Here is an 11916-nt window from a genome sequence, read left to right on the forward strand (position 1 = left end):
ATCAACGTCGCAGTCACAAGAGCGGAACTGAAGGGAAGTGAACGAGGTGAGGACGCACCGATGCAAAGTACACTGGCATAAATCTATCCCAAAAGAAGATATGAAATACAGCCGATTAATACTCAAAACCCGAATTATATTTGCAACACATTACAATTGAAACAAAAACCGGTGTTTCAATAAATGCGTTACATGACCCCAATGCACTTCACTATTAAATATTTTCCTAAAATTGTTTTCAAACATTCCAACATTTTCTATTCATTTCTCTCTGTGCAGGGCTTTTATGGGTGGGTATACAGTGGGTCGACAGGTTGTTTCGCTTGTGGCGCTTCACTTGCTAAAAATAAATTGTTTTTAAATAGCTCGCATCGCTCGACACGCTCGTCTGAGTGTCTGCTACAGGCACAGATACAGATACAGGCACAGATACAGATACTCCTTACTTACGTTATAGAGCATAGCACCGATAACAAAAACAGCAATAGTACAACCACACCAACAATAGCAACAAAGGAAATGAGCATTGGAGGAACAACAGAAGGCCAAACGGCTGACAAAAGCCAGCAATGAACGCGCTTCCGCTGAAAGCTTCCTCTTCGATTCCTGAACCTATTTGTTAACAATTTTGTAGATTTATATGCACATAGCAGTTTCTTTTTGCTGCAATAAGCCTTGCATGGTTATTAATGCGAAAAGTATTGCAATATGGTTTAAGTTATTGAACACTTTTGAAATTCTATCTCACAAACTTTTTTTTTTGCCTTTTTCCTTAATGTTTTGACTTGTGAACCTTTAATTATAGTTAATGAACTATAATTAACACAGTATTTAACTCTGTGGCCCGATGACTCAGCAGAATTATATTAATTGCCCTAACTAGTCAATCATGGAATACGTATATCAAATATCAACGTTTTCGTTTGCAGTTATTTTTTTGTTTTCGTTCCCTCTAATTAAAAAGTATAAAATATATCACCAGGCCGTATTAAAACCAATTTACATAAAACTATTCATAAACTTTTACCCATCTTAGCAAGGCTTTCGGTTATAGCAATGGGGTTTTCCGTAGGGGTAATTTGTGCTGATCATATCGCATGGTTGTCCCGGAGTTCCGGTACTAGAACTGGGAGAAGTCGCTCCTCGATTATTCGGAGTGCTCGGTGTGCTTGGGGTGCTTGGTGATCTTCGCGCACTTCGACTGCGATTCGTAGACCTTACTGGTTGAGGAGTCTCAGGCTGAGTTTGATTACCCACCGAATTCTGGCTGTAAATCAATTGATCGAATGGTCTATAGTTATCCATGGATTGAAAGCCATGCTGGGTGGTATCCTGATGAGAGCTGGCACCCGTGGACTCAAACTGTGGCATTGAAAGGTCATCTATCATGGGATGCCCGGAGTTATTCGAAGTATCGGCCGTCTTCTGGAAAACTCTGGTCACTGAAGTTGTTGAGCTTTGAACGGTCACTTCTTTCACCACTTCCGATGGTCCCTTTGTGGTGTCCTTCAGTATGGATGGAGCACTCTCATCGGCGAGCTGTTTGCTGCTGCTTATCTGCTCCTGTCGAGGGGATTTTGTTGCATGGTGCTTCTCGGTTCTAGTAGAACTTGGCAAGGCCGTGGAGTTAAAGAAGTCCGGCTGAGTCTGATCTTCCAAGTTCTCGCTGGGCATGGTCAATTGATGGCGCCTCGGTTGATAGGATACGTCCTCAAATGTGGGCATTGTCACATCCTCCAAGCGACCACCACTGCAATTATCCCAGGCTCGACTTCTGGCGCTTTGCTGTGGGGACGTGGAAGGGCAATCAGCCAACTTATCAGATTTATCCTGCCGTGAATGATACGATGGAGCACTCTCGTTGGCCAACAATTCCGAGGGATACGAAATGTCCGGAGGACGTCGCGCTATTGATTTAGAATCGTGCATAGCTAAGGATTCATTTAGCGGCATAGAAACATCCTCCAAACACTCGTTGGTCATCTCGGGCATATGTCTTGAGGTCATTCGAGAGCTTGGCGCAAAACTGGGTGCACTCACATCCTCGAGGCATTCGTTGGTCCTAGGCCCTCCGCGCGTTCCGCTCATCTTATCCTCAACGCATTCACTGTGGGTTCGATTAAAGACTCCCGAGGGCATACTGATGTCCTCCAGGCGCTGGCTGTTCTGGATACCACGTCGCGATGACCCGGAGATGTCGCCAAACGTGGGCATTGTCATATCCTCCAGGCACTCATTTGTCACCGACCTTTGATTTGGCCTGGGGCTTCTACCTCGCGAAGCTGTACTATGGGACGTCAAGTTGCCATGTCTTCGACTGGTTCCCTCAGAAGTACTTCTTACGAAGGACGGCTGACTTACGTCGTTCAAGCACTCACTTGGTAAAGTCATTTGCCTTCTGGGTGTGCCAAATACTTCTCCATACGATGGCATGGTCATGTCATCTAAACATTCGTTAGTCGTCATTTCGTTTCGGGACCGCTGCCTTGGCGTGGTGCTTCTTCCTGGTATTGAGTTAGTATTTCTTACATATGATGGCATTGAAATGTCCTCAAGGCATTCATTTGTAGCTCGACTCGGACCAAATGTACCAAACGATGGCATGGTAATATTATCCAAGTTTTCGTTGGTCATCGGTCCTTGAATTATTTGCATTTGGTTGGGGCTCCTACCTGGGAACGATCTAAAGGCCTCAGGACATTCAGTAAATCCCATTCCATGACTTGGATCACCAAACGATGGCATGGTCATGTCATCCAAGCATTCTGTGGTCGCATTCTGATTTGATCTTTGCGATGGCGTGTGGCACCTTCGTCTAGACATTCCTGAATTCGTTCCATATGAAGGCATTGAAATATCTTCGAGGCATTCACTAGTAGCGTATCCACGTGCTGAACTACCAAAGGAAGGCATAGTCATGTCATCCAGCCGCTCGTTAGTCATCGCTCCTTGTCTGGATCTTTGCACCATCGACGCTCCTCGTCTTGTGCTTTCAAGTGGCATATGGCTGCGTCCTCTGGACGATCCTGTAGTTTCACCAAATGAAGGCATCGTAACATCCTCAAGACATTCATTAGTGACAGGTCCTCCGTAGGATCTTCCAAATGATGGCATAGTCATATCATTCAAGCATTCATTGGTTAACGTTTTTTGCCTTAGGCTCATCATTGGCCTAGGGCTTTTACCCCTAGACGACCGTGTAGTTTCTGCGAATGTTGGCATTGTACTACCAAAAGATGGCATAGTCATATCATCCAAACATTCGTGTCTGGGGCTCTGAATTGGTGTTGGACATCTATGCCTAAGCGATCCGGTATTATCCCGATACGAAGGCATTGAAATGTCCTCGAGACATTCATTTGTAGCTGTATGTCGACTTGAAGTACCAAAGGATGGCATGGTAACCTCATCCAAGCATTCGTTAGTCATTGCTCCTTGTCTTGACCTTTGCATCGACGGAAAGTTATTTACCCAGGATGCTCTCGTATTGTTAGCATACGAAGGCATTGATATATTCTCAATACATTCATTATTATTAAATTCTGGACTTGAGCCAGTGATATTCTTCGTATGTCGGCTGGGAGTCCTTCGACCTGAAGATTGTGAAATACCTCCAAACGATGGCATTGTTTGATCATCCAAACACTCGCTTGTGAACTGCCCTCTTCTCGGTGTTGGTATTCTTTGCCGCGGACTACTTGCTCTGGATCTGCCCGATACATCTCCAATAGACGGCATCGTAACATCTTCCAAACATTCATTAGTCCGCATGGCAGATAAGTCGCTAATAGGCGGCATGGATTTCTGACTTCGTGTAGTACTCTTTCTCCTAGTAGAATATGAAATACCACCAAATGATGGCATTGTCACATCCTCTAGACATTCATTGGAGGAATGAGGTTTACTTAGGTTGCGCTTACTTCGAACACTCCTACCAACCGATCTACTTCTTCCAAATGTAGGCTCACATTCAGTTCCTCGCGATATTCCAGAAATATTGCCGAAGTTGGGCATGCTCATGTCGTCGAGGCACTCGCTGGGTAGGCCAGTAGTTTGTCTTCTGGATGGACCAGAAATACCAGCAAAGGACGGTGCACTCATGTCCTCCAAGCATTCACTAGGCATGGTTAACTGTCTCTGTTCGGGGCCCATCGAAACAGCACCAAACGAGGGCATAGTTATGTCGTCCAAGCACTCATTTGTCGGTGGACATCTGGTGGAACTGGCACATGGGTTTGGGGATGACAGTGTTCCTCGCCTTCTGCTGGAACCCCGGGAGACGCTTCGTCCAAAGGATGGGGCACTAACATCGTCCAAGCACTCACTTGGCAGGGTCATTTGTCTTCTGGACGCAGCAGATACCCCAGATATTGAAGGCATGGTCACATCATCCAAACACTCGTTGGTCATCGAACGATGTCTTGTACGTGGGGCATCGAAAGCGCTTGACGATTTTGCGGATCTTTGTTGGCGCTTTGAACTTCTGCTCCTGGATTTGGTAGACACTTCTCGAAAAGATGGCATCGATACGTCCTCCAAGCACTCATTGGTCGTATTACCACGACCCGAACTTGCGAATGATGGTGCAGATATATCTCCAAGATTTTGCGATGGCATTGTTAACTGCTGTCGCCTTGATCGTTTTATTTTCGATGTTCCCGATACTCCTCCGTACGATGGCATTGACACATCTTCCAGGCATTCATTTGTATCTCCATATCTGGTTGAGTGTGCAAACGAAGGGGCCGATATATCGTCGATATTGGTTCTCTGCCGGCGGCTTGATCCTCGAGAACTGCTCCTCGCAAAGGATGGCGCACTAACATCATTCAGGCATTCGTTGGGAAGCGTTAATTGCCTTCTGGAGGATCCTGAAACTCCACCAAACGATGGCATGGTCATATCATCCAAGCACTCGTTTGTCATCCTCGATGGCATGGATATCTGATGTCGGTCGGAACTTCTGCCTCTTGAAATGCCTCCAAAAGATGGCATTGTCATGTCCTCCAGACATTCGCTGGGCATTGTTTGTCCTCGAGACATGTTGCCCCTGGATGCCTGCGATACTGCGCCAAAAGATGGCATCGTAATTTCATCTAGGCATTCGTTGGTCATTGGTTCCCTCAAGATACTGACATATGTGGGTTCAGATATATCGTTGATGTTTGGCTTTGACATCGATCTTTGCGTTTGACGGCGGCTTCGGTTCGGTGACGCGCTTGATGATCTTCCAAACGATGGCATGGTCATGTCATCCAGGCATTCATTTGTGGTTTGCCCTCGTCCGGAGCTCACTAAAGTTGGGGCCGATGTATCACTTATATTGCGCGCACCCCTAGATCTTTGCCTCCGCCGGGGACTTCTGCTTCTGGATACATTGGAAACCTCTTCAAATGCGGGCATTGAGATATCCTCCAGGCACTCGTTGGTAGTTCGATCCCTGGTGGTGTCGCCAAAAGATGGCGCCGATATGTCCCAAAGGTTCTGCGAAGGCATCGACAATTGCCGTCTGGAACTCTGTCTACGTGATCTACTCCTCTCGAACGTGGGCTGGCTCACATCCTCGAGGCATTCGCTCGGCATTGTTGGCTGTCTTCGCGAGAGTACAGAACTATTGGCAAACGATGGCATGGTCTCGTTCTCCAGAATGTCCTGAGACGACATGACCTCCAAACACTCATTTGGCATCGTGGGATCATGATACGAGGGCATTGTCTCATCCATTAGGTTTTCAGATTCGTTTGGCAAGGAGAAGTTAAGATGACGTCCAGGCTCACCGCCCTCACCAGCCGGTGTGCAATCCAGTGAGGGAGTATTCGAAATGGTCGTCTCATCCACGTGACTGGTTACATGGCCACTTGGGTCGCGATGGGTGTATATTCTGCGATGCGTTTTCTGTGGATTCAATCAATTAAACCCTATAAATGAATTGGTATTCATTAAATACATACATGTTGTTGCATTGCGCAGTCATTGGATCGGCGGTGCTGATTTGAACGATTAATGCGTTCACGAATACTCCTAAAGCGATCCAGAATCTCACCATACACATCATCCACATGGCTTTCGGAGACTTCGCACATATCCGGAGCCGAAACATCGGCCAGAAACTCTCCTCGCAAATCGGACATCTGCGATGGCAGGCTAAGATCAAAACCAGGCGCCGACATATCCGCCAGGCACTCCTCGGGCAGATTGCTCAGATTGAGACCCGTTTCATACGCCTGACGACGTGGTTGTGCTTGGCGAAAGGTTTCCATGGCTGCAGCATCGGTTTCATCTGCATGAAAGAAAATAGAGGAAAACCAATTTGAAATTAATTGAGAAATACATTTCAGAAACGAATCACACTTGGGATACCAAATACTCACAGGTCATGTCCCTAAACATCCGCGGATGGCGCCATTCCTCATTGCCAGTCAATCCGAAATCGCTTGGATTGTACCGACGTGCCCGTCCACGAAATCCAGGACGAAGATGCTCCGGAGTGCTAACCAAGTCGGCACCCCGCGGCGTGCAGCGTGGCATCTGGATGCTTCTCGGGCTTCTGGAATAAAAAATAAACCCAAAGTTCTGTTCAAAAACCAACAATCGCTCCATGCGAGAGATGCACTCACCTATTGTTGCATTCCACAGACCCATTTGGACCGGTTTGTCCCCTGTCCCTACTGTGAAAATCATTGGGTAAAATGTTGTATTCCCATTGAGAAATGCGTTGCCAACTCACCTCATGCTCCCCGCTAGTTGTGAAATTGGCTCAGCATTCAGCCTGGATGAGAATATCTGGTTCCGAATCTCTGAGGGAAAGTGTTCGAGAGGTGTGTCGTCGTCTGCTTCAGGTCGTAGAAAATTGTAGGAAAATCAATAGGCCAGTAGGTCAGTGGCTGCTCCGATTCGTTGGCATCGATGCCAGCCCATTTCCATTCCCATTCCCACTCTCAATTTTCATTTTCGCATTTTTTTTTTGCTTCCTTTTTATGTTGCGCAGACAGACTGGCAAAGTGTGTCAAGCATCCGTGACTCTATTTCTTATCCAATTAAACAATTATGGAGAGCTCATTAAGGCAGGTTGTGCGAGAAGCGCCGAGAGCGGCTTGATTTCATTTTTTGGTTTTATTTTTTTATTGGTTTTCTTTTTTTAATTTTTTACTTGACAACCACTTCCGTTCGGTCTTCGCCTCTCTTTTCGATTTGAATAAGCCACAGGAAGGCGAAAGCAAAGCAGATGCAATTAGCAATTAGCGGGCACATAGTTTTTCATTCGGTTATCCTTCGACTTCATTGGCTTTTCATAGAGGATAGCATCTATGCGAGGACTGGACAAAAGATGATGATGACGACGACGGCGACGGCGACGGCGATGAGGTGTTCGAGCTGGCTAAGCGCGTCAAGTCGTCACACGAAACCGCTTTCATTTCCGCCAAACACAATTGCATCATTAGCGATGCAATCTCCGTTACTTAACGTAACCGCAACATGCCGGAAATGAAATCCGAGGCAAGCTGCTGCTCCGCTGGCTAAACTTTTGCCACGGTGAACGACTCGACAAGTGCGGCTGGCCGGGAAAGTCGGAAAAGCTGCGAAATCTGCGAGAGCCGTAACAAAAACAAAAAAACAAAAACAAAACGAGAAGAGAAGAACGCTCGTCCACACAAGCACAAGGAAATATGACGTCGCCATGTGGCATGGGAATAGTCAAAGCGGATTGGGATAAGAACGATAGACGAAGGACACAAGGACACAAGGACCCAGAGCCAAGGCAACCGGAAAACGAACGGAATGACGCTGCGGCGCAGGAATAATCGAATGAAGCCAGATCCTGGTCCTAGTCGTGGTCCTGGTCCTGGTTCTGGTTCTGTTCCTGGTGCTGTTCCTGATTCTGCGGTACCAGTTGAGTGTGAGCTAGCGCGGCTAGCGTGCGTCGAGGAGCGATTACGACGAGCCGCTTCATTTAGCTGGGGGTTGTAATGGCGTGGAGTGGAGCTGAAGAGGCGGAGCAGGTCCTACGGCGTCAGCCACGTGCAAATATTTGACTTAAGCTTGGCAAAAGCCACACATGCGAGGGCTGTTCAAGCGATAGTCCGCGGATTTGTGAATGGCAATCACTGGAAATCACGGCTAAAAGTGTTGCGACTACACCAGTAATAGAATGCAGTATGGTATCGATGGTATCGAATTTTAAAACGTGCAAACATTATCCTTAATAAAGCAGCATTGAATCTGCGAACCGCTGAGCATTCTGAGCAATCTGTGGATTGCCACTCGCTATTCGACTGTAATTTGTGAGGGTGCCGTGCAGCAAGCAATCAACTGCCGCTCCAGCAGCCGCGTATTTGCATATGCACCCGTGTCCTGCCGCCCCGCATCCTGCCACCTGGCCATCCATCCGCCCACTCACCTAACAAAACGCAGAACGAAGCTACCGGGTTGTCACTTTTCGCACCGCTTTGAGCCGCATTAATGCGCATATTAAAATGGTCGCAGACGATGGTGAAGGCATGCAAAACTAATGTCAGTCATCGTTGGCTTGGCCATAAGCCCAGGAACTGGATATTCAGATGAGGCACGAGTGCACTCAAATAAATATGGAGCACATTTTAATCCAGGAAAGTCCATATGAACAAATATCCAATTAGCAAAACAAATATTTGTATAACACTCACAGTTGAAATCAAATCAAAATCAGAAAATAAAATAATAACATTTACAAAATATTACTATTAGACATTATTCCAAATAACTATTTTTTATTATTTTTAATTATTACAAGTGTGAGCTTAGTTAAAAAAGGAAATCCAAATACTTTTCTCTAAATAGCAATGGAGAAATTAAAACATCTAACGTACGCGGTGCCTCTATTTTCTACTCCTTGTGTCAGTGAACAGGATCAGGACCTGGACAAAAGGATTGCTGGCGACTGCCTTAAGGCTACAGACGACTTTTCTTCCCCCCAAAGTTCGGCGAACGTTTAGCTTGCTTACTTTCCAATTTGTTGGCCAAAAAGATGAAGGCGAATGGGCCATGGACCATGCGCCCGGACTCCATTCACATCATAATGCATTGGAATGGCACAAAGGACTGTGGACTGTGGACTTTGGACCTTGTACTTGGGTGGGGCAAACATGGCTACACATGCGGCCACATGGAGAGCGATTAGCGCGAGTTTATCAAGGACTCCTTTCTGGTGTATGCCCCATTGAAAGCCACAAAGCCACAAACACCGCAGCTTCATCAAAGATACATTATGTGTGTGCAGAGATTATACATTCACAAACATCGGGCAATGGCTGTTTGGCCACTATCAAAGCAAAAGGCCACTTGTTCAGCTCGTTGGTAATCAGGAAATGCAATCGAATCAATAACTAGCCAAGTTTGGTTTGAACAAACAAACAGTTGGTGTTTAAAATCAGCGGCAAGTCTGCGGGTGGCACAAAACTGGTAATTTTTTGTATGGGGAAATGTACAAATTTCCTCTAAAGCAAAATGGGAAATGCAAAAGTCCCGAAGCAGAATATCTGAGAAAAATCCCAATAATACTTTTGGGACAAGTGGCGCCAGCTAGCGGCGAAAATGGGCATAAAGCTTTTCATTCGAACTTCAAAAAAATACATAATCTAGAAAATAACGCTCAAGCTGACTTTAAAAGTAACATTTTTACTTTTACAGTAGTTTAGCAAATGCTAATAACATTTTTTTAAGCACATAAGTACGAAATATAACATTTTCTAATAAAAGAATTGTTGGGCATTCAGTTTTTATAAAATGCTGTTTTTATAAATAGTTCAAATATTGCGCTGCCATATAACTCTTTCAGTACTTTATTAATATTTTAAATATCCATTTTAGGTTTTTCACAGGCAATGGCCCAAATTTCGACTACCCTCCCCACGAATAAGAAGTGAACTAGGAACCACTTACGTGGAAATGCCATCCCTCGTCGAATTGGTTGACTTGGCAACTGGCCTAGGGAATACTGGCCAAAACATTGGACTTTCTGGCGTTGCCCGTGACGACTACCTGTCGCAGTCAGCTGTCCACCGGTGGCAGGTAAATAAACAAGCATTTCCATCGAATCACAAATAGAGTTGCAGTGAAAAGCAAGCAAATTTTGAAAGAAATATTCACAAAAATGGCCACGTGCTAGATGGGTTTACTGTGCGCCAAGCTGCGCGACTGCTGTTGTTACCGTGCCATCAGTTGTTGTCGGAATAGTTCGGCTCCGATTGAGGACTTCCAGGTGCTGATCCTTGGACCCTCGGGCAGTGGCAAAACGGAGCTGGGACACCGCTTGAGCCGAGTGCCACGTGCCCTGGATGACCAGGAGGCCACGAATGGAGTGCGTTGCTATCAGATGTCAGCAGTGGAGCCACCAGCAGAGCTCCAGCTCACCGAAGTCGGTGGCAATGCGGAGATGCAGCGCCTGTGGAAGCACTATTATGCCAACTCGCATGCCCTGATATATTGCTTCGATCTGGCTGCGGATCCAATTGAAATGGAGGGCACATTCGCACTGCTAACCGAATGCCTACTGGGCACTCAGCTGGCTGGCAAACCAGTGCTCCTGGTGGCATCACGTCATCGGGTTGGCGTCCAGCTGTACGACGTGGAATATGCCTTCGGTTTGGAAGAGCTGGCCAAATCCTGCGGATGTCCACTGCTCATCTGTCACATGGACGAGGCGGAGGACCTGCAGCGGGGAATCCGATGGCTGTGCCACCAATTGTTGGCCAGGAAATCGCAATTGGATCAGCGGATTCGATACGATGTAAATATGCAGGTGAGCTGCCATACAAATAGGGAACCATTAAATGGTATATAATACTTATCATCCTTCATATTTAATGAATCTAAATTTTCTTTTTTTCCAGGCTTGGCAGCGCCGAAAGCGATCGCTTTTATCCAGCGGAAAACTAGCTCAAGTTCATAGACATCGTTTTCGGCGACAGACGCGAAAGGTGAGTCAAGTCTGGTATACATAATAATTTAAAATTATTAACTATTTATTATTTATAACTGAAATTCCCACAGATTTTGCCTGCTATCCAAGGGTTTGGTGGAACGAAAAAAAGGCCCAGTACAGCACCACCCAAAATTTTCTTTGTAAATTCGCAACGCGAGGAAACTAACAAGTTTTAGAAAAAAGTGATCGAGTGCGCATTTAAAGTGCCAAACAAAAAATGAAATTAAATCATTAAAGTTTTTTTACCAGTGGCTATTTTTGCCATAAGTTCAGTTTAAAAAGTGTTAGTCTAATTAAATGTGAGCACGTTTTACTCAAACAATTAACTGTCATTTTATTTTTGTTCAAAACGTAAACGTAAAGAAATTCCCAACGTAATTGTACACTTTTGCACGTCATCATTGATCAAAGTTCAACTGTGAAATACAAAACTTGCCAACGCATTGACTGATATCAGCCAAATATCTCAATGTCATTGAACAACAAGTAAGTGCAAGTGGAACATCAATTCAAGGGAATAACACAGAACAACTACAGAAATGTGTTGTGAATGCGAGTTTGACATTTCCACTGTTTTGTCTGTCAATTTAAATCGAACAAGAGTTAATCAATTGGCCTGGCAAGCGAATTATGCATTTCGCACAATTTATGACGAACCCTCCGGTCGACTCTGTGTGTTGTCAGCTCTAATTAACAATTACAAGATGGCCCAAGTGGCTAGGATTTCGAATTTGACATTGTGTGGCGTTTTAAATTACATTTCTTAAAGGCTCCCACATTTGCTACATTAGCGGTCAATAAAACAGCACTAAATATGAATTCTACTTCAAATAAGACTTAAAAACAATGCTCTTTATATTTGAAAATATTCCTGATCAGAATTACATATTTACACATGCTTTGCAAGTGTATTAAAATTGCATTTGAACAGCTTAAGATTTGTGCATTATTTGTAG

General features: G+C 45.2%; 2 protein-coding genes across 2 annotated transcripts; one reads left to right on the forward strand and one right to left on the reverse strand.

Moving 5' to 3' along the window:
• Window positions 1-909: 909 nt before the first annotated feature.
• Window positions 910-6855, reverse strand: LOC122624816. The gene is made up of 5 exons (XM_043804530.1): window positions 6728-6855; window positions 6618-6668; window positions 6372-6547; window positions 5952-6280; window positions 910-5895 (listed from the first exon to the last, which is right to left on the reverse strand). The coding sequence occupies exons 1-5, from the start codon at window positions 6730-6732 to the stop codon at window positions 1033-1035; spliced, it is 5424 nt and encodes a 1807-aa protein (XP_043660465.1). The 5' UTR covers window positions 6733-6855; the 3' UTR covers window positions 910-1032.
• Window positions 6856-10144: 3289 nt separating this feature from the next.
• Window positions 10145-11136, forward strand: LOC122624033 (ADP-ribosylation factor-like protein 15). The gene is made up of 3 exons (XM_043803458.1): window positions 10145-10777; window positions 10869-10955; window positions 11029-11136. The coding sequence occupies exons 1-3, from the start codon at window positions 10145-10147 to the stop codon at window positions 11134-11136; spliced, it is 828 nt and encodes a 275-aa protein (XP_043659393.1).
• Window positions 11137-11916: the final 780 nt, after the last annotated feature.

The sequence above is a fragment of the Drosophila teissieri genome, chromosome X, assembly GCF_016746235.2.
Source record: "Drosophila teissieri strain GT53w chromosome X, Prin_Dtei_1.1, whole genome shotgun sequence".
NCBI lineage: Eukaryota > Metazoa > Arthropoda > Insecta > Diptera > Drosophilidae > Drosophila > Drosophila teissieri.